Genomic DNA, 27734 nt, shown 5'->3' with positions numbered 1-27734 from the left:
TTTGTTTTGTATGCTCGTGTGTCCTAAGTCCAGGTTTTATTATTTTTTCAAGAGAGTCACCAGGAAAGTCCAGTTTCAGTTCTCCTTTATGCACAGCTTCAGTCAGGCTTACGAGGCAGCCGCCACCTCGTAAAAAAAAAAATGCAATCCTAGCTGCTACGAGTGTAGTAACCGTGTTTCTTGTCCCAGTCAATTGCATGTTGGTGCAGTTAATGTATTAAGATGTGCAGCTGGTAGCATTTACCCTCCCTGGATATTTAGGTTTAAAATATGTCTCTGTTAGTCTAGTTAGGTTTATTCATTGGATGCCCACAGGTTCCCTTTTATAACTGTTTTATATGTTTTCATGGGAAGTTGCTCATGTTTTGTGATTGTTTTACATTTATGTTTGGTTCAGTGCTTTCAAATGAAGAATATGTTTTTGATCTATAAAAATATCATGCTTGAAAGTAAAAGCTGCCTGACTTATCTGTGCTCCCTCATGAAAAAAAAAAAAAAAAAAAAAAAAAAGTGATATTTTAATATATTTTTTCTATACCGCTTAATCCGTCAGGGAGCTGGAGCCTATCCCAGCTGACTATGGGCGAGAGGCAGGTATACAGGTGGGATTGTGGGAGAAAACCCACGCAGGCCCAGGGACATGCAAACTCTGCACAGAAGAGCCCAGACTGGGGTTTGAACCTGGAACCCTCTTGCTGTGAGGTAGCAGTGCTAACCACTGCACAACTGGCACACACACACACACACATATATATCTCTTTTCAGGAGCTTTGATAATAACAAACAGTCAGATGATGTTACATGTCATGTTATTTTCCCTGCACAAAAATATGAACCACAAGCAGATTCAAATAATTTCTTCATATACTTTATTTTCTTTGGAAAGGGGGTATAACCAAGCATTCATATTACATGTTTTTATTCCATACTTAAGCTCACCAGACAGCATACATACAAAACTATGGAGCTTAAAAACGCAGCATTATCATTTCTAGTTTAATGGCATTTGTTTGTCTCAGAGAGCCTTGACATACAAAGCTCTCCTGATGCACAGGGATAAGGCAGCGAGGTACAGGAGCAAAGAGAAAGGAGGGGATTATAATGCTCGATTGTCTCTGAAAAACACAACTGAACTCGTTTTCAGGGCAACTGCAGCATCTGAGACTCTCTCCATTGGTACCATATTGAGTTAGTTCTCTGGGAACCGAACTCCACATTATATCTGAGGCCAAAAAGCAAAGCTTACACAGAAAATACAAGAAAGCCTTTTTTTTTTCCTTAAATCTTTTGACCTGGCAAAATCTTACACCACATCACTACTGAGGTTTCACAGCGCCGTGTGCTCTCAGCTCAGTGGGAAAGAGTGGGGGGGAGAAAAAAAAAAAAAAAAAATTCCTCTAAACTAGGAAACCACTTATTGGCCTGCGCTCAAGTGCAATATCAGCTGTTTATGCGTCTTTCTGTTCAGGATGGAGAGGCTGCTAAAAACTGTCCATTCACTACATTCACTCGCACACAGCCTGTTGTGTGTAATGCTCCCAGCAAACACCAGAGAAAACACAAAGACAGATGGGAGGGGGGGAACCAAACAGAAAGGCTAAATACTGACTGCGTTCAGGCTGGGAGGGTAGTTCACCCTGCTACGTCTGCTTAGAAAAACCCAAAGAAATCAACACAATTTGAACACAACTTTTGTGGAACGATACAGAACCATACACGTCTTTCTATTGCAGAGGGTCAGATCACCTTCCTTACATCCCTGAAACATAACTGTAGCCAAGACAGCTTCTTGGAAATACTGTAGTACTAGGAGCCAAGTATATCCTCCGTACAGTAAATATATAATGCTTATTACGAGGTTCTGGGAGGAACCGATAAGGCATGATTTACATTTAAAGACTGCATTAATTATGTCAAGCCACAGGGAATGTGTGTTTTTAAACTGGGTAAATAAATACAAGAGTGAGAAGGGAAAGAAAGGACGGGGGGGGGGGGGTTTCCATACAAAAAAAAAAGGGAAATCAAGTGTTTGAGACGACTGGAAACCTGCAGTCACCAGCTACACTTTAAGCAACAGTTTTGGTTTCTACTTCACTTGCTGACCTTTAAACCTCCCCTTCCCCTTGTGCTGTAGAAATAAATCACTTTTTTTTAAGTTCTTCTTCTAAGGCCATTTTTCAAAATTGAAAAAAAAAAAAAAAAAAAAAAAAAAAAAAAAAAATTACAAAACACCTCACACCAAATTCCAAACGGGTCTCGTCAGTCCATATTTTGGCTTTGCCCATTACCCCCACCACAACTCAGTTCTTCCTTGTTCAGTCAGTACCCACGCTTCGTATTGCTTTGCATCATTAACACAGTCTGACGGCGTTACAGGTGAATCAGCGGTCCTCACACACTGCTGTTTGTTGCTGATTGTCTGGAGCTTGTTCTGCAGGGAGCGCAGCATTAAGATAGAGGTGGTGGTGTGCGTGGGTGGATGTGTTGCAGTGCAGAGTCTCTGTGTCACAAGTCTCCTTCGCAACCCCATCTGGCACCATAATGGAGGTCAAGAGGACTGGGCGTATAATAACGGCTTTAACAGAAAGGCTGGAAATGAGAGATGCATGAAGAAATAGCGGAGGTGTGAGCAGAGGTCAGCGAATGATCCGACATGGTGATTTACCCACCGATTATTTTTCTTGAGTCATTGTTTGGTCTATAAAATGTCCATAATAGTAAAAAAAAAATGTCAATTATTATTTCCCAGAATCTAAGTTTACATATTCAGGTTTCTCATTTTGTCTGAGCGAAAGATATTTGGTTTATTATGACAGAAGAAAAAAATGGCAGCAAATGTTTGCATTTGAGAAACTGGAACCAGTGAATTTCTTTCATTTTGCTCAAAAACTGTTGAATTAATTCTGAAAGTTGTTGCCGATTCATCGACTTTCAGCTCTATGACGTGTTCCAAGCTTCTACGTGTATAACATGAAGATAACTTTTTGGATTCCAACTAATCCAAATAATTTACATCAGTAATTTCGAAACTAAGTGATGTTAATATAATGAGTCAGCTTGCAAATCCAATGTTCTTACAACAAGATGAGATACTTTGGTTTCCCTTTCAAAAAGCTGAGATTTCAACACATAAACCACCAGATTTGTGAGTCAGTTCTGCTACTATCACAGCAATTATCGACCAAGAGCTCTGGGACCTCCATCATGGCTGCCGGAAGGTGCATCACGTCACATTAAAGTCCTTCATTTACACTGGACCGGGAGAGGAGACAACAGCAGAAGTTGGTCTCTCTGAGGAGGCGCTGCAGATATGAGCCAGGACGAAAAAAAAACAGAGACTAAACGAGGTGTGTGTATGATGAGAAGAGATGCACAGGGGGTACTGCACCGGACCGTGTCATCGTCTCCTCCTTATAGGACAGTGCTCTCGGTGTCCAGGTCACAGTCTCTGAGAGGAGGCAAGGAGGAGGAGGAGGATGAGGAAGAGGAGGAGGAGGAAGAAGAGGGGGCCGTCGCTGGCTGCTGGTCTACAGCGAGCTCAGGGACCAAAGCTCGACTCAGCCCTTTGAAAGACATGGCCGGGTCTGGAGGGCAAAGACACAAGATGGAGGGTGAAAAAAAAAATCACAGTGAGAAGACGGCGAAGAACAGAAGAGTCTTTAAACAGAATTAAATAATGATGACAAAATCATTAAGAAAAGACCATTTCTGTCATCTCTGTCCATGCATGCAGACACTCACACACAACACTACATAAACATCCTTCGAAGATAAACACACTGTTCGTGCCCTCAATTTAAGAAACAATGGCCGTAATCACAAACATGTGCAGCTTCGTCCTGCAGCATGAGAACATTTAAAGCTCCGTGAAACTGTGCCCTCCAGTGAGACTGTGTAATATTTTCCAAAAGCTGAAACAGTGGCAGAAGCTGAGCAGTCTCACAGCAGCTCTGTGTCACAGCAGGTGGCGGTGTTTGGCCAGAGACCGTGAGCAGCAGCGGCAGAGCAACGAAAGCAAGTGGGAAGTGAAGCACTTAAGAGTTAATAAGCTGTTTGACCAGAGCAAGAGAGAGCTGGAACCCCCCCCCCCCAGTTTAAACGTGAGCACGCTGCTTTGACACGAGAGCTAGAGCTTTAGATGTGTTCATGACGTGCTGCGTTGGACGTTCTGAATATGTCTTCATCTGGGACGAGACAAGAACAGTGGAGTTACAGACGTGCATGTCAGTATCACCCATGCTTGATAAAGGGACACTGGTTTTAAAAAAGTACCTACAATGAGAGACAGTGTACAAAACTTCACATTAAAAAAAAAAACAGAACAAAAACTGAATCTGCCCACTGAGAGCCGAGGGTTTGGAAATGACCACGGTTTGTAAAATCAGTTCTGCATTTGAAACCTGTGCTCAGCATCGGTGAGAACACGTCGGTTTCAAACCCTTTACTGACGCTATCACACTTCAGTGACTGGAAATGAAGATGAGTGACCCGTGATCAGTGACAGCCCTGATGCTACGCGGTCATATAAGCTATGGTTCCCTTTTATTGGTTCTATCAGTTTCTGGAATTTTCTACTGGTGGCGTTCAGAAATAGACGACTGCTGGGAAATCCAAACCCACAGGAGGAAACGAGGACTTGCGCTTGTTTGCGCTCTCGTCCTTTTGTTTAACATCTACATTTTGAGCATTAAACATCAGAAATGGGTCCTTTACTAAAGGCCCTCCAGGACTTCGATGACAGTCGTGCATCAGGGCTAAAATAAATGATATCTGATCGAGGCAGCAGGCAGAACAAAATGGCCACGGTGAGGAGTAAGAGTACTAAAGGCAAAAACAAAAAGTGCAAGTGCTGCCAGTGAAAAGGTCAATTAGCAACAAACCTCTCACAAGTGCCTCTTTAACCTGTGGAGTTATTACAATGCAAAACTGTTAGAGTGGACGTTAGTGTTACAGGAGCTGTGACATTAACACACAAACTAAAAGCAAAGTATTTTACATGAAGTCGTTATATGAGAGGAATCACTCACCCATCATCTTGTAAGCAGTGGCACAGATCCCATTAGTATCAGTGGTCAGTGCGGTGGGTTGGGGTGGTGGTGGGACGTTGGGTCTGTTCCGGGGTTTGGGGACGGGCCGAGGCCGGGGAAGAGAGCCCGACTGGTAGGGAGACGGGGACGGAGGAGCGACTGCATCCTGTGTGGCAGCAGAGGGCGGAGGGGTGTCTGGAGGGGTCGGGGTGCCCGGAGGCGAGGGGTCCGCGCTCTGCTGGTCCCCGCCGGACTGGCCGAGTGGCGCGGGAGGCGTCGGAGGGCTGGCCTGCGTCGGAGGCTCTGGGGGCGGATGGCTGGGCGCCTGGATCGGCGGCTGGTTGCTGGAGTGGCGTCTGGGCGTGGCACATGGCTGGGAGGCGGGAAGGGTGGGCGAGGTGGGCGAGTGGCTGGACAGGGGTCTGGGAGTGGGGCTGAGGGACTGGGATGAGCCTGAGGAGGAGGTGTGGTTGACTGAATTACAGGGCTGGCTGGGAGGAGGGTTTGTCGGTTTGGGAGGGGCAGGAGCCTGCTTCTTGGTACCTGAAGGTTGATGGAGAATCTTGTGATTATTGGTGGAAAAAAATTGCAAATTTATTGATATAACCTTTGTAGAAATATGTCCATTTGTACCAGACTCTTACCTCTGCGCATCATATGAGGACTGGGCCCCATGGATCCAGCCCCAGTGCCCAGCTGTCCTGCAGCATGGCCCCCTCCTCCAGAGCCATTCCTCTGGAGCAGAGGGGTCGGGGTGGGTGTGGAGTCGCGTAGCTTTGGGTTGCTTTAGAGAAAAGGTAAAAAAAGAAATAGATTTTAAAAACCTACAAACTCTACTCAGAATCCTGAAATTCTGCTGAGTGGTTTTTAATGAAGGTTAGAGCTATTAAAGTAGATCCGGCATTAATTTAAACAGCAAACTCATCTGCAGCGGCAGGTGTTAGATAGATAAACCTCGCAATTGTAATCTGGGCGTCTCATCTAGATTTACCTTCCCTACAGAGTCTGTAGGACCGAAAGAATGCTGAGCTGAATGGTGTTATCTGTCTGGACATGAATGTTGTCCTTTCACCAGCTAAATCAAAGACACCCTTCAGTCGTTGCGTAACAGGCACCAATGTCCAGGCTTTTCAAAGCAGTTTGAGCCAGTTAGTGTGAAGTTCCTGCTGATTCCAGTGATTTGGGGAGGAAAGCAGAGGGATGGGAAGTGGAGAGGGCCCCTGAGAGTGGCTGTTAGCAGAATGACAGCAGCCATTGTTGTGCTGTTCCTGTGGGCTGACTGCAGACAAGTCTGCATAGCCGAGACCGGTGGTGGTGTAAGAAAACTTGTGGTTTTTGCAAGAGAAACAACAAGCTGAAAGCAAAGTGACCGAGAGATGAGGAAGTGTCTGCAAGCTGCCAGTGAAACATGCATCACTAATCCGTTATGCTTTGAGAGGTCGATCAGAGTGACCTCATCGGTTCACAGAGGAGGCACAAACGTCTTCCCATAACTTCAAAACTGAAAGTATAAAAGCATGCCATGTCATGTCTGTCTGTCTCATTCCCCCACCAGCAGCAGAGACGCAGGAAAGCAGCCCTTACCTGAGCTCTTCTGTGTGCTGGGCTAGAAGCTGCTGAGCGGCTGCAAGTGCAGCCAAGCCCTGTGCCAAGCTATGCTGGGCAGCGTCAGGCCCTGAGCCCCCTGGAGGAGCTTGCGCCTGCGGATGGAGCTGGGGCTGGGGCTCGGCCGTGGGCTGGGGGACCTGCCCGGCCCCGTGCCCCTGCCCCTGAGCCTCCACGGGGGGTAAAGGAGGCTGGAAGGCAGGTGAAGTGTGCTGCTTTCTACCTAAGGTGTTACTGCCTCTACGAAGAGTGTGGTCCGAGTGCTTGTTAGGGGTGCTACACGGGGAGAGCAGGGAGACGGTGAGAGAGAAGAACAGAAAACAGACCAGGATAGAGAATCACCACAACCCCAGAGTACACAGTGAGAAGTCAGTAAAAACAGTGTTAAGGATCATTTTATATTACAAGGATCAAATTTAGCCCAAAATTTAACTGAAAGCAAAAGAAAAGGACCAGAAAAAGCAACTGCATTAAGGCAATATTATTTCCACATCATTAACTGGATTAAGTTGTGAAGGCTGTGGGACAGAGGAACCTTGGAAACTAGGAGCTTTCCAAGAAAGCAAAGCAACAGCAAGTTGATTACTTGTCTTTGCGCGTTGTGTCGTTCTCTGGTCCCACCATGCTGCCGGGCCTCTTCCTCTCAATGGTTCCACTGTCATAATCTAAGTGATTGTTGTGGTTGGATGCAGGTATGGGCATCGAAAACATGCCGGACACGTTGAACTCCACATCTGTAGGAACAGAGAAGGCTAGATTTACCCATACAAATGAGTACATGGAAGGCTGACCTCCAAAGTACAAACTGCACAGTTTGAGCCAGGGCGGACAGGAAAGTGATTTTTATCTTGATGCCTGATTACTGCTGACTTTCTATCTTCCAAGGTGATTAACGTCAGTTGCCTTCACTGTGATCCCTGATGTACGATAGGTACAAAGAAAGGAGAGAAGGTCAGACCACAAAGCAACAGATGGAGAGGAAGGGAGAGCCTACCCTCAGGAAAGAACCAGTCTGCGTGCTGGATGATGGGCTCCACGATGGCCACCACGTGCACAGAGGTAGCTGCAGCCATCTCAGCCAGACTCCTGTTTGGACACATATAGATGAGCACAATTTAGATGCTTTCACCATAATGGGGTGAAATAACAGACTATCATTTCTCTTTCAAAGACTGTCACATCTCCACGACTAACACGTGTGTCATTAATGTCATCCCCTCCCTCTCCATCCCCTCTCACCCTTCAGTCTTGGCCCAGAGCAGATTGGGTCCCAGGACAATAGCAATGTTGCTAGGAGTCATTTTGTTCACCTCGCTGTCCTGAGCCAGTTTGGCCAAAAACTTCACCAGGTACCTGCACAGGAACATGGTGTAAACACCGTCACATACAACAGAAAAATTAAAGCATTACGGCCGTGACCTTTCGTGTGCGGGTATAAACAACGAACCTCAGGTTGGTTTTGTTGTTCTTTGGTAACTTATCGCATACAACCCAGAGTGCCTGGAGCCTCTTGTCTGGGTCTGACACACTAGAAAGATAGAAAACAAAATATGACTGATAGCGGGCGCATCCTCCAGATGGCTAAATGGCACAAATATCCTTCCATAACTAATTGCAGCACAGTGGAAGATCTGTTCAATATTGGTACATCTCATTTCCAGTGATAATGTTATGAGCCTTGCCTGGATGCCTGGATCCATTCATCATAAAGCTGGTGGGTCATTAGAGGTTCAGGGAGCTCCCTCAGGTAGGACTTCAGTGCTCCTGAAACCACACATCCACGGAGTGAGGACACAAATACAAACTTTTAAATAAATGGAAAGTAACACAGCTTTACTTTCTTATGAAATTTGGTTTAAATCTTATACCAAATAATACAGTCATTTAAAAAATGGCCTCGGTTTGGGACGTACCAGCAACTGCGTGGGGGTCAGAGTAGAACTCCTCCAGCTGTGAAGTGGAACAGTCCAGTGCGGCCTTCAGCTTCTTTAGCTTGGATGCCCCTGCTGCGATTCTGAATAGACCCTGACGGACAAACACGCACGCACAAACACACACACATACACACATACAAAGTCAAATAAATCACAGTAACATTGCCAGCAAACAAACAACAACAAAGATGCATGCGGCCATTTACTGTGCACACAACAGCCTGTGCTTTCACTCAAGCACACACACACTTTCTTCACAGTCGATTACAGATAGACTGTATAAATCCACTACATAACCTCCCCCTGCCAGCTGCACATAATGAAACCTTAAAGCAGGCAAACAAACACACCCTCCACTCACAGCACAGCGAGCTCTTTACTTTGACACATAAACAAAGGCCGTCTTCACGCCATAATGACACAGACTGGACTCACCAGGGAATGAACAGGGCCACAAATAACGCCGTTTCAGCTAACGCTTGTGCTCTCTCTTTTTTTTTTACACGTACATACAAAGAGATCTGATTTATGGACGGGAGACAAGTAGATTCTATTGTATTCTAAATTTACTTCTGGGGAAAGGGACATCACAAACATTTCATAAATCAGCACTGTAGCATAAGGGCTGACAGTGTCTCTGGAAAAACATGACACAAACGCAGGAGTTTCCCCTGTTTACAGTTTGTCTGTCCGCCCATCTCCTTGAGTCTCAAGGTGTTGATGTGAACAAACAAGTTAAAGCTTGGTTATAATTATGCCAGTGACCAGCGGAGCCGCTAATCGCAGCGACAGCCTCGTGTGACTTTTAATGAGCTGTGACAGCTCTTTTTATTCTTACATGGCAAAACAAGGAGAACAAAAGAGCGATCAGGCCAGATGAGCAAACCAAATCCATCCATCCATCCATGAGCTCCACCACTTACCCTTTTGAAGGTCCAACAAAATTATATTCTATCTTCTAAAATCCTGTAGAGGGGATTACTTTGGAGGAAGATGGACTTCTTACAGAAGACGATCCATACCAATTTGATTCCACTCTTAGTTCGCTGTCTAACCTTTTTATTGATCCAGAGTAATCTACAAAGTGGGCTAGTTTTTCTGTTCTCCCGCCTAATCTCTTGCTCCCTGCCTCTTTGTCTTAACGTCCTCACCTCTTCCTTCATGCCAGTCTCTAGAAGCATCATGACACAGGCTTCTATTGGCAGGGCGATCTCCCTTCCGCTCCTTTTCAGGTGTTCGTCCAGCCCCGTGCCAAACGCAGGTTTCTCTGTCCACGAGTCTAATCACAAAAGGGAAGATTAATGGTGAACTTCGAGGCAGAGGCAGAGTTACTAGTTACTGTATTTTTAATCATGTTGTTTCAAATCAGAAGAAACCAAAAAAAAAAAAAAAATGTGTAATGGAGCTGTTATAGATTTGTATGACCCATCTGCCATGCTGGTAAGCAATAAAAAATATAAATAAATAAACGACACTGTCCCAGGATTCAGTGCGAACCAGCCTGTTGCTGGTCTGCATGGCACATTTCTGGGTCAACAACTCTTCCTGGGTCCAGTTCTTAACCACTCCTCCCTCAGGGTGCCGTCAAATAATAACCACATGCTCCCAGTCAGCGGGAGTGACCGTTCGGCTGTCTTTATGTGTGCAAGTGAACAGGGAGCCAGAAGAGTGAAATGGTTGAGGGGGTGGGGGAGGAGGGGGGGGGGGGGGGGGGGGGGGGGCTGGAAAACCCAGGTGGGTGTGATGTATGTGAGAAAAGCTGGGGGTGTATGTGTGTGTGGAGTTCGTGAGTCATCACCACATGCTGGGAGACCAGGCTCGTCTGGTTTAGACCACATGTGTTTAGTACAGAAAAAACAAACTCCTTGAACAAGACACAGCTGAGGAGAGCAAACAGGCAAAAAAACTACTGAGAGAGCTTTAATAGGAGACATTATGTTGGTAATACGGAAAACTAGATTATTTTTGGAGTGCAGAGCAGTGAAAACAAAAGACTATTCTTTAATAACGGGGCCCCGGCTGTAGCCTTAAACAATTACTGTAAGTGGGATAAGTGTTGTCCAGAAGTAAGACAAAACGGACTGGAGAGTGATGCAATTGAAAAGTGTAGTAGCTGGCTGATTTATTAAGCCAGTTGGAAAAGTAGATAAGAATAAGAAACACACCTTTGGGCAAACTTGAGGAAAAGGTTTGTTAAAAAGGGACGCCAAAAAACACGAGGCACCAAAGAAAAACATGCATTCTCCAGGAAACACGTAAAGATGCCCCACACAGAGCCTGTTGTGTGTAATTTTTACAACAACGTTGTACTGGTTTGTGTTAAATGGGTGTGTGAAAGGGCATGTTTGCATGTACTATACCTTGCTGAGCCTGGATGGTTGGCAAGACACTCTCCAGAAGAGTGAGGGACTTTCTGTGGTAATCAGCTTGAGCTTCTAAGAGCTGCAGAAACAGAGAGAAATATACAGTGAGTAGAATAAGACAAACAGTCAAGTACATGACAGCAAAGTAAAGTAAAGGAAATTGCCGGCCAAGTCTGTGTTCCCCAGCTAATCTGCAGCTGTGAACGTTCCCACAGGAACTTGTGCAAACACATTTTCTGACTTGCTGACACGCTGCGCTCACCGTCACGAAGTAGCAGGCATAGTCGCCTTCTTTAGAGAAAAAACTGTACATGTCTGCGGCGAGTTGATCCTGTGGAGGAAACAGAGGAAGCTAAACAAGAGGAGCACGGAAAGATCATAGCGACATTCTTAATACTAACTTTATTTATATCGCACTTTTATACACAAAGTCACAATGTGCAGTGAACAACACCAACCAGCAACAAGAAAGAGGTAGAGCAGTAATGCTGCACTAAACCACTATTAATTTAATCTCCATCTCCACTACAGTGTCATCCATCAGAAGAAGGGACATTTCAGGTGGTACACAGATAGGTGTCAGTCATCAGCTAAGCACCACACAAATCATAAATCCTCCTTCTCCTAACAGGACTGAAGGGGAAACACAAGGCTCTGTGCTTCCTGGACGCAGCAACTACACACTAAAACTCACCAGTGACTCAACTCAATACACGCAAACACACACTCACTGAGCTGACAGGGCATTTTCAGTCATTTGTGTGCGTCAGCAAACTGGGTCAAAGGGCCCCGAGGGTCTTGGACAGACCAGTTGTTGCGGTAGTGATTTTACTTCCCGGTTTAATGTTCTGGCCACAACTAGTTCCAGTTTCTTTTACTCAGTCCACGAAGGCCATTAATAACCTTTAGCCTTCTGATTCATGCAAGGTCAAAGACCCCAGTTCTGCTATGAACTTGAAGCAATAGGTTTACATATAAATAAGTATGAGTCATTTTCATGCATGTTACCTTGCAAAGCTCCACTTTGTTCATGGCCTCATCCACCTCCTCCTTGAGCAGGTCAGCCTTGGCCGTCAGTGCTTGTGTATTTGTTCCTGAGATTATTGACTTGGTTGCCTGCAACCATCTGAGACAAAAGAAAATATGAAAACAGGATGAGGCCATTTCTGTGAAGTGGACTCATGTTCCAGTTTCATTTTTGTGATATGAATAAAGCGATGAGACAGACCTTGCTCGGGCAGAATCGTAGTCCAGCACCAGTTTGGCCAGCTGCTTCCTCTGCTTCAGGATGTTAGGGATGTCCACCTACAGAAATTAGACCCAGACACACACAAAGTTGAGCAAGAATAAAAAGTTAATAGATGACAAAGACCTGGCAAAACATTGCTTTTGCTCCTCCTGAATGACTATACAAAGATCTCTCTGCTGATTGGCCTTTTCAGCACTGAAATAATAGAACAGCTGTTTTAAAGTTTGCAATACTCTGATTCCAGTTTGTTTAGCAGGCGACAACCATGCCATTTATATTTAAATGGCATAAAATCATCACAGTGGGACACCTGTAAATGAAGTTCCTGGCCCCCTCAAAACCAAACAGTAGCACAGCTTTTCAGGAGATTTGATTGTAGCAAGTGCAATTGTACATGAACTAAACCACAATCAAGGTTTTTGGGTACAAAGAGAGCACAGTTACTCATGTTAGGGAAAGCTTGGTATAACAAAACGGACAGATGGCAAACCACAGCTTGTAACAACAAAGAGAAACGTCCATTATGTTTAGCTAATGTTACGAGGTCTGGAATCCGTTTTGTTTTGACTTCTCCTTCTCCAACCACAGGGTCACACAACCACGACTGGCCAATATGAACATACTGTGAGTGAGTCCATGAGACTTTTGCTCAAAAGTTCTATTTCATTTGCAACTGGGCAACAAATCTTTTCCAATATGACTTAGACCAAACAAAGAAAAGCAAAGGGTTTTGGGTTCTATTTTAAATAATCAAAGGGCTATGAAAGTGTTTTTAAATATTTAAACTCATGTTCAGTTCTTGTTACGTCCAGGAGATGTGAGGTTTCTGACCTCTGCTAGCTGGCTGAGGGGATCCAGAACGTCCTTCTCTATCTGCAGCTCGTGTTGCATCAGTTCTGATGCCAGACGATTCTCTGCCTCGCCGCACACTTCCATCATCTTCCTGTTCATGCACCCACCGGTACGAAGAGGGAGAGAGCAGAGGGTTAAAGTCACAGCATACTCATATTCACGTCTCATTATAATACCAGAACTATTAGGTGAAGATGTGAGGTCTTCTGATAACAATCTGTTCCACTCGCTCTTCCTCGGCTCCCTGTCAATAACTGACAGCAAAACCAGGTCAACATAATGTTATCATTTCCAGCTGCCCACAGCCAGGAGCCGCCAAAGTGGCTTTGTGACAGTTAATCTGCTATGATGAATCAGGGTTTAGGACTGCAGTTTGTCGAGGACTGAAGCCCCTAAGCCTTAAAATACAAAAAGAACCATACAACAGTATAGCTGACATGAATTAATCATATTGACTAGCAGACTGGCTGATGTACTTTCTCTTCCTCATTATTTTCAGACAGACACACGGCTGCTTTATAGATCTAGAGATATTCACTTTCTAGATCCTCAACTACAAACTGCCTGATCCCGTTTTTGTGTGTGTCTCTCAGTCACGATGAATCCTCACTTAAGGGAACTGCTGAAAGTCTGCGTCAGCGCCAAACAAAACCGGGCAGACTGCTCGCTCTGAATGCGTGGCCTCATATTTCACACTTGCTGGAGTGCATCTGCTCCGTATAGCAACAGTCGCCAAGGAGGAGGAACTGGCTATGTGGGTATCACCTACTCACCCTATCAAGGAGTCTTCTCCCAGCTGATTTCCACCTTCCACCATCGCTTGGGATAGTGCTGTCAGAGGAAGCTTTTTCTGTGGTGTGTGAGGCAGAGGGACAGATGCAGACAGTAATTAGATTTATGTTGAGACATAAACTACCTCAGACAATGCAGATGCACAGAGGTGCCTATTTCAATACACTAGCTTCAGTATTAGATGTTCACAGCAATGGAAAATTCATCAAGGACTTTCCATTGAGCAGCTCAGAGGTAAATTCACAGAGTCAGGAAGAGGAAGAGAGCTTTCCGAGCAAAGGAGGAAAGTACAGATGTTAAATGGGATTTAAGATGCAAACTAAGGAAGTAAGACATCTATCAAATGGCAACGCAGGAGCTTTTTTTTTTTTTTTTTTTAAAGCTACACAGTTTATGTTTGTGCAAAAATATTTATGAGTCTTCAACATCCTGTGTTTTTTTTTTTTTTTTTTAACCAGAGAATCCCAAAGGCAAAGGTGTCATGCAGAGTGAATAAAGATGACAGATGTCTGAATGGGAAATGGAGCAAGTGGTGCTGAGGACCAGAGAATGGAATAAGTAATCAGTGTTTTTACCTGACCATTTCCTGTATAGAGGCGTGGTACGGACTGTGGTGCATTTTTGGGTGGTGTCGGGTAGAAAACACAAAAGAGAAATCATGGATTGGAGGCCTACTGTGGATATTTTGTAGTCATTTGAAATAAAAACTGTGAGAACTCAAAATCTGTGCGGGAGGTGATGTTAGAAATGAAGTTATTACACATCCTGGAACAGCTGACCGATTCTTACTTATGAGCTTTAACAAAGGTTTAACCGGAACATGCTTTAAGTCTTACATGTCTCTTCTCTGCATCTGCACCGATGTGTCCCTGTAGACACGACACCATCCTCTTGTGCGTGTTGTGGGACACGACACGCACCAGCTCCATGCGCCGTTCAATCTGTGCCCGAGACAAGATGTACAAGAGCAGATCTTTAGCAAATATCTTCTATAAACATGTCAAACCTCGAGTCGTCCCAGGGCGAGATGGAAGACTCTCTAAGCTGCAGTTCAGATGAGAAGATCATTCTGTTAAAAGTTAAGCATGTGGTTATAGAAATGTGGGCTTTTTAATTAAAAAGGGATCACAAAACAGCACATACCAAGATTTATTTTGATAAACCTAAGTACTTGGACTGAACTACATCCTGCCACGATCGTTCCAGGAACAAGCACAACAAAATAACACACATGCCCGGCAGTCTTTATTACCGCAACCACTGTGAACATTTGTCTAATCCCATGAACACCATTCATTTGTCTCCATAAACCAACGCAACAGTGTGACTGTACCCCCTTGATGGCTAATGAGATCCAGTTCCATGCAGAGATTTGATTTGCAGCTGCCTTTAGGGAGTCAGGGGTCAAAGTATAAGCATGATTGATAAGGCTCGTCCCCGCGGGACGACGCTGGAATGTTATCTTTGAAACACATGACTCATCGGAAGTGTCCCCATAGCAACGGGCCCTGTGCTGTGACCGAGAGCGAGGGGTTCTTTAGCTTTAAAAAGGCCTTTTTGATTACACAGGCTTGCTCCTGTCCACTAGCCTGACTACACAGATCCACTCTGTGCTGTTGGGGTGACAAGATATAATACAGTCATTGACGGGAGGCACAGCTATTCTGGCTTAAGGACAGAGGCCGACTGAAGCTCTGCAGGATGACTATTCAGTGTCCTTGTCATGCCAGGTGCCTGACAGGGACAGTCAGTGTAAACATTAGGCTGACTGTCACCAACCCATGAATAGAACTGATGATTGCAAGTTACTGTTCCAGTGTACTTAAAAGTCTGGCCAGCAGAGAGTGACGATGCAGAGAACTGGTTTACACTGGCAACGCCTGTGGGAAAGTCAAAAGCAGGCTGCATGTAATAGAACAGGTGTGTCTTTCTGGTCTTTTTTTTTTTTTTTTGAAAACATAAAAATCAGAGCTGATGAGTTAAGCAGGAGCCTGTGAGTGTCTCAAAGGGGACAAACAAAAGTTGGGACAAACAGCGCTGTAAATGTAAACGGGAACACTGAGGTCTAGAGGGCAAAGCGAGCAGAAACGGAGAGAGACAAACGCAGAGGGAGGATCAACCAAATACCAGACAATTGTGTTCCAAAAACAGAACGGAGTCGGAACTCAGGAATTCCACAGCAGATATCCGCCTCTGTGCACCGCCACCCCCCCACCCCACCTCTCACTCCGCTCTTTTCCCTCCCTCTGTTCTCTGGCTCTTACGTCAGTCCTGACCCACGGTGGCCCCCGGCATTCCCAAAACAGCTGGGTCAAATACAAACTTAACAAACGCGTGCACACACACACACACACACCCACACCCACACACGCTGCTGCCATAAGCTATAGGCTTGGGAACACTGCTTATACTGAGTCTAGTGAGTACCTGGCACGAAACACGCAGGGGATTCCCCTCCCTGTGCTCTAAGAGGGACGAAGTTCTTGTGTGGGAGTATTGGAAATGTTTTGGTTGCATGGCACTAGGCGTATTACAGTTTTCTTCCTTTCATTGTAACAAAATGGGGTCAGGCGCACAATGCCAAACACCCAAAAAAAATAAAATATGCGGGGGGAGAGGGAGAACCTAAGGAGAACCAAGAGGAGCCGAAAGGCAGATGGGTGTGTGTTTTTCCTCTTGCTATGTGATGAGGTCAACAGCTGGTCAATCCCATGACGCGTCACAGAGCAGGGAATCCCAACACTGAGTGGGACAGACAGGGAGAAAAAGACAGAGAAGGTGTGTGTGTGTGCCTCTGTTTGTTTATTGGTTCCTAAGAGAAAGGATGTTAACATGTCTGGACAAGTCCAGAATGTACAAAAATAACACCACATGACGCATTAAGGCTGGAATTACGTTAGTGAGCCACTGATGAACAAAATATTCTTTGTTTCCATTAGGGATATGTGACATAAGTGTTGAAAGCACCTGGTTGCTTCTTAACTACAACACTGCAGCGCTTCTTTGGTAAACCTGTGTGGATGGGCTGCTATGTGAAGGACCAGCAAAGGAATGGACAGCTGGCACAGGAATGCTGAGTGGCTCACTGGCACCCTGGACAGGACAGGGTACTAGGGGACAAGATTGAGGCGCCATTGGTCACAGAGAGGTGGCTGGGTCCATCAGCAGATGTTATGACATGAGCTGGGCATAGCTGAAGCTCAGGTGATGCTTCAAACGGGGACTTTTTACAGTCACTTTCAATTCTTTGCAGTAAGAAGTGGTTACAGGACAACAGCTCTGTGAAAATCCCGGTAAAGCCAAGTGTATTTTGTTGTTGTCTTCAGAGGGAAGTCATTAAAAATGTACAACTGCTGTAGAAGAAGAAGTGAGAAGCTAGAAAAAGAAGTGGGAGGCTGAGCGAAACTGAATGCACCAAATTTAAACTAAAGGTTTCATTAAAAATAACTGACGACAACACTTCCCGAGTACTCCCAGAGGGAGGCTTTTCATTAATTAAGGGATAAAATGAGAACTTTTTTTTTTTTTTTTGGGTGACGCAGCCATCTCAGGAATGAAGGGGTCAAGTGATTTCCACGTCTCCTTCCCTCACTCCCTTTTCCTTTATCAGACAGCAAGCAATGTCCCTGTGAAAAGTGAGAAACCGAGTTCCACAGAGTCACAGCGGCTGATTTCCAGACAGGGGCAGAACAATCGTGTCTTTGAGGAACAGTGAAAGTCAATTGTCAGACGTAATATAACATCCTCTGTGCAGCGAAAAGCACCCCAAGAGGTTAGTCACCGCGGCCTGCTTGTCCACTTGTATTACACCACCTCATGCTGGCTCTAAATCTAACACTGATGTTCTCGCTGTCACTCAGATGTGTTTTTTTTTCCCCCTTATATGGACCATTTCAATTTCACACCACCTAAGAAAGGAATTAAAGGATTTGTGAGTGCTGTTTGTTTATGCGACAGCTACAAAAGAGTGGGTGGGGAGGGGAATAATAAGAATGGAGGGTGTCAGACATTGTGGCTGTTCTCAAGGTGCAACACAAAGCCGGCTAAGTTTGTTTAAACATCTATGATGCCTCCCATTCACACACAAAGACGATCCTCATCGCTGGAATGTCTTTGCCGAGCTGCCAGTATTTTTGTCCCAACCCCACCTGCCGTCTGCCTCGGACGGCGTCAGGGGGCTGGAGGTAGTTTTCCCATCCGGGAAATACCTGCATCAGCAGCTTTCACACATACTGATTCACAACTGTCTGTGAGCAACAGTCCCGTGAGTTCAGTGCTACTCAGGCTTAATCCACTGATTAGATATCTTCAACCAGAGAGTGAGAACTAATAAGTGATATCAGCTGCTGCTTGTTTAGCATGAATGCTCCTCAAGATTCAATCAGATCATTTTCTGTCTGCGTCAGTAATGAAATCAAAACTAAATCCTACATATTCTGTTACAAGTGGTCATGGTTTTGGTGCTCTGTGTCCAGTCCTGTGACATTTTTCAATGTTTTATCATTCCAGCTATAAACTGTTCCAAACCTTATCAATGATTAATACACCTACAAGCCAAGGGGAGGGGCTATTAAGTGAAGATACATCACATTTGCTGTGACATCGTTGAGTTAGAAAGAAAACATGCAGACTTGAGCCCACATTTTAAAAACACAAGTTTTATTTTTTTTTCCCCATTATACTGGAAATAAACTGAAACGGGAGCTGATACTGGTATCAAATTCAAAAACCTGCTACCATGATCACACTAACATACACATATCTCCCCAGACTGACACTATTTTTGAGATATCCATGTTGTGCAACAGCTTTTCTGTAAAGCCAATGGAAGCTGTTTCACCAGCAGGTTCATGTGATTCGGCACAGGCATGGGGAGACAACCAGAAGGCTCACCTTCTATTCAATACCTGCAGTAGTATGATGTGAGAAAACAGTGGACTAACAACCAAACCGTTTGGTCAAATGCATGGTTTTGATTCCAAAGGGACAAAAACTGCAGCCACTGCATGACAGATGCGAACAGTGGTCAGAGCTCTACAGTCAAATTAATGATTTACCTGTAGGAGGTCATCGCTGAGGACTTCTGTTTTCTCTGCTCTGTGGGTGAGAAAAGACAACAGAGAGCACACAGATTAGCACTGACGGACAGTAACAAAAGATAAGCAGTCAAACTCCAATGCTGCTCTGTGCAGTCACTGTGAAAATATCTGTCAGACAAATGACACAGCTCCTGCTAGACTGGTTACCACACTGAGATTCGACGCTAAAACAGTGTCAGGTATTGACTGGGGCATCCGTGGGAATGCTTCAGAAGAGGGTGGGTCTATTTGGCTTGTTGCCATGGCTCAACAAGGCTGGTATCCAGGCTGGAGGCCAAGGCAAAACCTGACTCCCCTTCCGAGTACAGCTGCAGCTCCGTGAACCTTTTTCAAAAGTCATGAACTGTGACAAGCTTGAATTACATCTGATAATAAACAGATTCTGTTGAGCTAAACGAGAAAGAATCACACAGAAGTTGTGTTTCTTCTGTCGCTCGACAAGCTTTGATTGCCTTAAGCCGTAGCTTGCCGGGCTCATGGTGTCGTGCATAGGGTAGCCACACAGCCCTGCTCTGCCTGAGCCTATTAATAGTAAACTAATAGTTGGATTTGAAGAGGTCAGACAGATTAGATTCACTTAAAGGGAGAAGGCTGGGAAACACAGACTCAGCTCATACTGCTTATGAACACCCTCACACAGGCTGGTGGCTTCTGTGGCTACAGGGAAGAAAAGGCAACACTGCAGTCAGAGGGTCAATGACTGGAGCCAGGTGGGGTGCTATGACTTACCTGCAACTATAAGACAGACTCATTTAATAAGGATACAATACCTAGATTGTAGTATTCTTGCAGGAGGACACTTTAACCCCTGCGGTACTGTTACGTTTCTCAGGTACGGAGGTTATAATATGAAGCAAATACCTCCAGCTACAGCAAGTGATGCACTGATCCGACTGACTCTACCAACGCTGATACCTCAGCAGAGGGTAACTGCCAGTACGCTTTACTGATCCAACACCAGTGCTCTCGTTTCCAAATTGAAACTTTTTTTTTATGTACAGTAAAATGAGGCCACGCGCTGCTGCAGAGCTAAAAGCCAGCCATGACTTAATGACTGCGAGACTGAATTTTATTATATTATTGATGAAGACGCTGTATTTAAAGTGGATCGATCGTGTCTGCTCAATACTCAGTCCACTCGGTCTGTACTGGCCTCGACTTCTCAGTACATCACCAGGGTTTTTATTGTTAAAATATTTCTAGAATTATATAGAAAAACAAAATATGGAGTATAAGAATAGTTTTTCCCATAGTATAAGACAAGCGATCAGACAGTACAAAGATTTAATAAACACTACACAAATAACAGCATTTACATGCATTTAAAGAAGAATATTAGATGCTAGTAAGTCTGCTTGCATGCTCTACCCATAGGATTTCAATGACACATAATTTGGTTAATCCAGAACTAGCAGGGGAATTTATCATCATAAAAACCTAAAAGACTCTGATTAGAGTCATTGTTGTTTGATTTGTCCATTCTGGGCTACTGTAGAAATATATCTTTGGGTTTTGGACTCTTTGCCCGGACAAAACAAGACATTTAAAGACATCACCTTTGGCTCTGGGAATGTGTAACAGGCATTTTCACACATTTTACAGTCTAAATGATCAATTGATTACTCTAAAAAGGATTAGGTTAGGTTTTATAGGTTAGGTTTTATATGAAGCTTAAGTGAGTTAATTCCTAGAGCTCTTTGACATGATTTAGTCCTGCAACCTTACAACATACTGCAGCTTTCTGCCTCCATTCCTTCCATCTCTTGCTTCTTCACCTTCACATTCTTTGCTGCCGACCCTTCTGTTTCTATACTTTTACCCTTAAGTATGACAGGTAATACTTGTTGTGTTGTATCTAGCCAATGTAAAAACTTTTCCAAGTAAAGGCTCAGCCTCCAAACTGAAAGGATCTGTAGACGATGGCTTGCTTGCATTTTGGGTAACTGGAGCTCTGAACGAAGCCTGGGCCCTCCTCCAAAAACTGCTTTCTATGAACTATAGTAACCTTGTCACAGCTGCTTTCAATTACAACACAGAGGCAGGGAGCAGGGAGAAACAGAGAGACTGACAGAGAGATGATAGTATGGGGGTTAGAAGGAAAGAAACACAAATACAGAGATTTTTTTGTGTGTGGGGGGGGAGTTAGAGACTCCTAAAAGTGCCAAACCAGAATAATCTAGAGGTTAGAGATGAATGGAAAGAGTTTTTCTGGAGGAGAGCCATAGCCAAGCTGGTGAGGTCACACATGAAGAGTGAGGACCAACAACCCACAGAAACCTACAGACAAGACATCCAGCTAGCTGCAGGAAAAATGTGAGACACACACACACACACACATTATAATCCATGCACACATACACAACGTGAATATGAAGCCACAGTATGGAATCCATGTTCTGGTATAGTCTACATGCTGAGGAGCTCTTCATGTGGTCCTGTTGAGGGCCTGAACTTAAAAACCAGTGTAGTCATCAAGTAGACTTTCATAACATATACACGCCTATAGATCACACACACCGCCTGTGCAGATTTCTCCCATAGGTTCTGTTTGCTATTAGACTTAATGTCCAGAGGGACTGAAATATACGACAGGATACATGTACACAGGAGCCGAGAGAGCTGAGGTAATATCTATTAATTTTTCAGAAGTGATGCATTTCCACGAATCAAATTTCTGCATGTTGCACTGTGAGACTTTAAAAGTGGGTTTTTGCTGTGGCTACAAAAAAAAAAAAAACCCAGTTTTTCCCACCAGAGCTACCCATGATGTTCAAACACACCACTTTACATCTGGTCCACTTAATGACATCTGTGGCTCATGAGCTGAATCTAATCAAAACACCAAAGGAAACCAGACTAAACTGTATACACGCCAAGAGAAACACAAAAGCTTGACAAGTAATCCAGCTCTATTAATTGAGTTCTGCTCACTGACACTGATGTGAGCAAGAAAACCCAGGAAGGGGGGGGGGGGGGGGGGGGGTGGGCAGGAGGGGGGTTACAAATACTGCCCTAACCTGGCTGTAACTCAATTATCAGGGCGCATGTGAAGATACTTACACCAGGAGTTGTTAACTTGTATAAAAGCAACACTTGTGTGAACCAGCCCCAAAAAGCACCGTGTCAAAGAGGCAAAAATAGGCTGTGTGCGGGCTGAGCAGAGGACAAACAACAACAAACAAAACAACAATTGTTTTGCCGGCATCAGCTGACCTAGAGCGCACAGGGCTGACCCCCATCGTGCCTCGCCGAAGCAGGAGCCTTTTGGAGAAAAGTGTGTCACTGCGCGCTGCATGTGACTTCTTAACAACAAGAGATCCTCCCTGCACTGCCGTGGCCGCTGGTTCAGAATGGTAACCATGACGATCTACTATCAAGAGTGGAAGAGGGAGTAAGTGAATACTGCAGCCACGAGCACAATGGAGCGGCTGTTACAGGCCTCTCAACACAATCAGCGGGCTGAGGAGCAGGGAGGTGTCTGCCTCTTATGCCTGCAACAGTTGGCAGCTTAAGGCATAAAGTAATGGATACGGGACCTGAATGAAAGGAGCTGGAAGAATAACTGAGTGACTCAGCCCCATACAACCTCTCTAATGGGGCTGATTAGGTGACTAACCCAGGTCTAACATTAGACCTGGGCAAGAGAGAGCCCAGCATGGAGGTGAAAGCTGAAGGACTTTTATCCAATGTGTATCTTTTTTTATGACTTAAAGATACATCAGGAATCGGCTGCACATCGTGACAGGGCAGGATGATTCCTGCCTGGCAGATATTTATATCCCAGTATTGTAATTATTAATAACTCTGTAATCAAACAATATTAAACTACGTGGCATTGTTTACAGTTGCAATTAATCATTATCTTCACTATCAATTTACTGACTAAACAACTAATCGTTTAAGCTCTTGTATTGTTACTGTTCCTTTTAAGTCCAGAATTATTCAAAATTCTTTAGGTCTTAACCAGAGAACCGTGTTTAGTTTGTCACTGGAGGACACTTTGGCTTTAAACTAACATAAAGTACGCCTGACACACCTCCTTGCCCTTGAGGCTCTGGCCTTGGGCGACACGCAAGGGAACACCCAGAGTCACCTATCCTCTTTAATTCATCAGTGACATTCTCCAAATCCCTGTGGGGAAAGTGTCTTTTCAACTTGACTCCATCTCGCAATAATCAGGGACTTCAAATACAATAGATCTAGATTATATTGCATAACACTGACGGTCAGACCATTCTTGCTGTTAGATACGGTATCAAAAAGGATTATGTAATAACCCTGTGGGTTTATAATGCCAATGAATGATTAACTCTGAGCGTGGAGAAAAGCTCTTTATATGTCGCTGTCCCTTCACTTGCGGTGCAGAGGGTGAAACTTTAACTGTGTGTGATTTAGTTGACCCCCCCGCTCTGGGAACCACTGAGCTTCACAACAGGACACCTGTAGTTAAAAGAGATTCCAGATTCAGTCACTTGTGATAAGCTCATCACTGACCGACTGAGGTTACTCTGGTGTGGAAAAACAACTGCCTTACCAACCCGGATAAACTCAAAGTGCTGAAGCAATTACACTAATGTGGGGTGTGACGTATCAGGGTTGCCTGCAGGAAATTGGTTAGTTAAGATGGTAAGAGCTGGGATGATATTGGGGTGATGGCACATGTATTTTATTAGCTTTGGACAGAGCAAGACTGGCTGTTTTTCTAACCTAACCAGCTACTCACAGTAGCTTGATATTAAACTAACAGATACGGGAGGGATATCAGTACACAGCTTCTGTGCACACTCCTGGATCACATCCTGTGAGTCATTGACTGAAAAACTTATCTAAGGGTGATTTTCTGACAATCACAGGTGATGTCTTCATCGCAAGCAAAAACTCAGCCTGTACAGTGCCAAATGCTGTCCTCGCCCTGGATCTGTGGAGCATGACTGTCAGCTTATCTTGATACAGATAGTGGTTACAGCCTATAATACTGTATTCATATGTTATCTCCTTTAAAAGGTGTCACTATCTCACCCTATTAAACCTGCAGCAAACATGCAAGTATAGAGGCAGGGAGTTCAAAGATGGCTCACGGAAACAATCTTCCACAAAGAGACATCAAATATCCTCACCATGTTCCCTGGCATGAATCACATGCTGTTTTTCCCTGTGCCTCCGTTTCACTCTCTGCCCCTACGTCAATTTTCCCAGTTCTCTCTCTTTCTTTCTCTCTCCCTCTCTCTCTCTCCTCTTCTCTAGAAAGTCTCTGGGAGGCAGTTTCCTGTTTGTAGAAGAAGAAGGAGAGACTTCCTCAGAGCAGCTGCTTGCTGGACACAGTGTTCTACCTTCACACAATCACAGGAACCCAGGGGGCAGAGGAGAGGGCCTTTTGCTCTCCAAACTTTTTTTTTTTGCAGACGCAGATACACGGGCAGGCACAAACTTAATGGACAAAGCAGAGTACGCTTGCTTGCCCTAATCCAACCGCTGACAGATCACTCAGTCAGAAGGGCAGGTACAGATGAGAGGCATGAGGGATTAACCCCATATGTGCATACAAATAATATGCAACTACTGCATGTGCACTCACACACATATATATATATATATATATAAATCCTTATGTCTGTTTTCTACATTACACTCTCTTCAGTCTTAATTTACTGCTGGTACAGTGCAGTGAGGAAATTATGAGTATTCCAGCTGCCCTGCCTCTCCTGGGCTTGAATCCTGGCTGTAGGAACATTATAAGGGCAAATTCTCTTTGTAGACTTTGCTGGTAGTGTTTGCATCAAATACACACTACAGGAAAGGTGAAATGGTGATTACTGTGTGTAGCACATCTCTATCAAGCATCCCATTTCTGACTGACTGACGTTTATGTCTCTAGTCAAGGGCTATGACCAAAACAGAGCGATTATTTAAAATATACTCTCCTCTAGGTGATATAAAGGGCAAGAAGGGGGATATTTGTGCATGAGGAAATCCCACACACTTGCTGGTTCCAGTTCCTCACATCTGAGCATTTGCAGCCTTTCTTTGTCTTTTGTGATTCAACAACTAAAATCTTCGGGTCGGTCAGTATGTTGTTTCTGGCTCTGGCAAAGTGTGACGGGCATTTTTCACTACTTTCTGTTTGTTTTTTTTATGTAAATGTGGGAAATAAAATACATTTATATAAGGCAGCTCTGCAGCTCTGACACATTATTGTTCCCAGTCTGTCAGTGATTTTATCTGGTACCATCCAGTCCAGTGTGCACCCACTGTCTGCCCGAGGTGCCAACACTGCTGGCTGCCACATACACAGGATAACAACCACTACATACACACACAAAATGACAGACATCAAACGAGTCAGCCTCCCATGATGAAAACAGCCTCTGACGTGTCCCACCCTCTTGTCCTCACAAGGCTGGGCTGTGGCCAGTGCTACTTTCGATATCCAGTTACACAGGGACACTGTGTCATCGCAGCATAACAGTATAATGGTCCTAGATAACAGGCCTAAACAGAGCAGAACATTCTCATTGTTGGGATTCATGCTTTTTGTCTAAAAGTGGATCCATCCGCCTGTTAGCACAGACGCTGCCACATGCTTCAAGTTCAGAGGGAGAGAACGCTCGAGGTGGAGGAAGGCACAGACTTCACTCTGTTTTTTATGCTTTAAGTTTGATGTCTGGCTGATGCTGGGCATCAAGTGTTTCACTCATGCAGAGGCTGCTTCTGCCATTTCATCAGCACAGAGTGAAAGTGAATATGTAGTGCAAAATATATATAACAACTCATCCACTGCTTTATCATATTAGTCCTGTCTCACTCAAGGTTCCCTTCTTCTTCTCTTAAGATGATGTCTGAATGCTGCTGCACAGGAGCAAGTGAGGTTATTATGGAGATTATTATTATGATATGGGCTTTGAAACCTTCACTGCTGTCAGCCCACCTATGTCAGATCAGTTCTGACCAATGCTAGCAGACCTAGCATTTGTATGTTTTTTTACTTTTGTGTATAGGAAACCAAAAAAAATTAGCCAACAATAGACACATCTGAAATCCTCAACCTCCCTCTGCATCTCCACTTATACAAAGACTTGAAAAATACATATTGGTGTCTGTTAATTATAGTGAGTCATGGTCTGTCCACCAGGCCCAAATGTTTTCCAAAATTCACAACACACATCTGCTACTTTTCCCATCAGGCATTTATTTTTTTTTTTTATAGTGGAATAAGATGCAAGTAAGTGATAGACTCAAGTAAAAATAAAAATAAAATGGCTGGCCAAAATCAGCTGCAAACTGCCCCCTACCTGGACTCCTGGCTGGTGTTTATTTCCCACTCCATCAGACAGTGCTAACACTGCATAGATGGCTGATTCATTCTTTACAGTGGGACATCTGGTTGGGTTTTAACAACAGTGTGGACTCTTGCACACATCAAGGAAAGCATTTAACACTCCCCACATCCAGTTTTTATTAACAGTGTCATGTCCTTAAACCTTGTTGTCGGCTATTAAAAGCCAGTGACTGGCTCATGATATGACTGTCCTTGTCAACACATGCTCAGCTGATTACATTTTCTTCTTCTTATTTTTATTAGTTTGTGTGATTTTCTCTTTTGATCGGCATTTCACAGCCATGGCTGGTAGAGAACAAGCTGAGGGGAAAAAAGTAAAGAGAAAAAAAATAAAGTGTCTTTTCTTTGTTGCTGAGCTTCAGACCTGTAAACAACGCACACTTGAATACTTGCCTGCCAACTGTCTGATTGGCGAGCTGCTTCATCCGATTGAACTGCTTCTTCATTTTCAGTCCTTTGCCACTCTAGTCTTCCGAAGTAACGCTTCAAAGCCAGGCTTTGGTTTGTCATGAAGTTCGCAGGGCCTCTCCCCCGTTTTAATTTCCCGATCTGTCGCTATGACAGGGAAAAACAAGCGAGAGCCATTGAAGCCCAAAGCCAATTAAAAATAGTTTGTAGCCTCGCTAGCCCCTGAGCTAGCCTTTCCCAAGTGGAAATTCTAGAGAAAAGTCCCCGTTGGGGGAGACGGCATGATCCGCAAACCTCCTACTTTGTATATGTCCGTACATTAAAGTCTCGAAGTAAGCCGTGACTAACTTTCACCGGCTCCGGCGGCTTTTCATGGTTCTTCTCGGTTGCTTGCCGTGATCCGTTAGCCGACGTGCTAACGTTACCGAGCTGGATAATCCGTCGGCCGCTTTCTCCCAGCGCAGAGCAGGGAGCCGAGTGAACAGCAGCGGCGACTCACCTCTGCCACTGCCAGCGCACACACTGAGGGAGGGAGGGAGGGAGAGAGGGAGAGAGGGCTGCAGGAAATAACGTTAGTGCACCGCAGCATCTGCCAGACAGCACCACCACCACCACCCCCTGGACACTGTCTGTCAGGAGAAACCCACTCACATATGGAGTACTGCACTGATGGGGAAACATCCAAAAGTCCCATGAAGTAATCAAAGAAAAACTAAACTAAAACCATGCGTTCACAATTTTGCACAGCAGAACGTATTTAGACGAAATATAGATTTTGCAAGTAAAACCTATGATAGGCAAATTTTCAGAGTATCTACATCAGATCATGAGCAGAGTAAACCATATTTTGCTGAAATACTAAATTTAAGTGTTGAAGTGATGGTCTTACTTGAAAAGAGATGAATTTAATGACAGTAAAAAGGAAAATGCGCAATTTCCAGGAAATGAGTATTAGCATAACACCGGGTCTGGGAACTGAGCCCACATCTTTTTGCTGTGAGACAGCAAGGCTAAGCATTGGCCCTTAATGCTATGAAAGTGGTAGCTAACTGATACCACTAAGATGATT

General features: G+C 44.5%; 1 protein-coding gene across 4 annotated transcripts; it reads right to left on the bottom strand.

Moving 5' to 3' along the window:
* Positions 1-1277: 1277 nt before the first annotated feature.
* arhgap17a (Rho GTPase activating protein 17a) lies at positions 1278-27175 on the bottom strand. 4 transcript variants are annotated; one of them, XM_041066719.1, is made up of 22 exons: positions 26651-27175; positions 18880-18919; positions 14659-14763; positions 14398-14430; positions 13804-13880; positions 13010-13121; positions 12158-12234; positions 11938-12055; positions 11192-11260; positions 10927-11008; positions 9718-9845; positions 8546-8657; positions 8315-8396; positions 8080-8160; positions 7872-7985; positions 7627-7718; positions 7219-7366; positions 6612-6908; positions 5672-5811; positions 5028-5570; positions 4881-4902; positions 3449-3584 (listed from the first exon to the last, which is right to left on the bottom strand). In XM_041066719.1, exons 1-21 carry the CDS (start codon positions 26701-26703, stop codon positions 4898-4900), a joined length of 2508 nt encoding a protein of 835 aa, XP_040922653.1. In that variant the 5' UTR covers positions 26704-27175; the 3' UTR covers positions 3449-3584; positions 4881-4897. The 4 variants fall into 4 exon arrangements, with proteins under 4 accessions (XP_040922650.1, XP_040922654.1, XP_040922651.1 ...); XM_041066716.1 differs by lacking the exon at positions 4881-4902 and having other exon boundaries at positions 1278-3584; XM_041066720.1 differs by lacking the exons at positions 4881-4902; positions 6612-6908 and having other exon boundaries at positions 1278-3584.
* Between the last annotated feature and the right edge of the window lie 559 nt (positions 27176-27734).

This window comes from Toxotes jaculatrix, chromosome 21 (genome assembly GCF_017976425.1).
Source record: "Toxotes jaculatrix isolate fToxJac2 chromosome 21, fToxJac2.pri, whole genome shotgun sequence".
Classification (NCBI taxonomy): domain Eukaryota; kingdom Metazoa; phylum Chordata; class Actinopteri; family Toxotidae; genus Toxotes; species Toxotes jaculatrix.
This window is presented reverse-complemented; position numbering and strand designations above follow the sequence as displayed.

Excerpts from the sequence above, each read along its gene's own strand:
- arhgap17a (XM_041066716.1), bottom strand. The coding sequence starts at position 26,703 with ATGAAGAAGCAGTTCAATCGGATGAAGCAGCTCGCCAATCAGACAGTT. Across the intron at positions 12,235-13,009 it reads CCCTCAGCCAGCTAGCAGAG|GTGGACATCCCTAACATCCT; the intron begins GTCAGAAACCTC and ends TAATTTCTGTAG. Across the intron at positions 11,261-11,937 it reads ACAAAGTGGAGCTTTGCAAG|GATCAACTCGCCGCAGACAT; the intron begins GTAACATGCATG and ends TTTCCTCCACAG.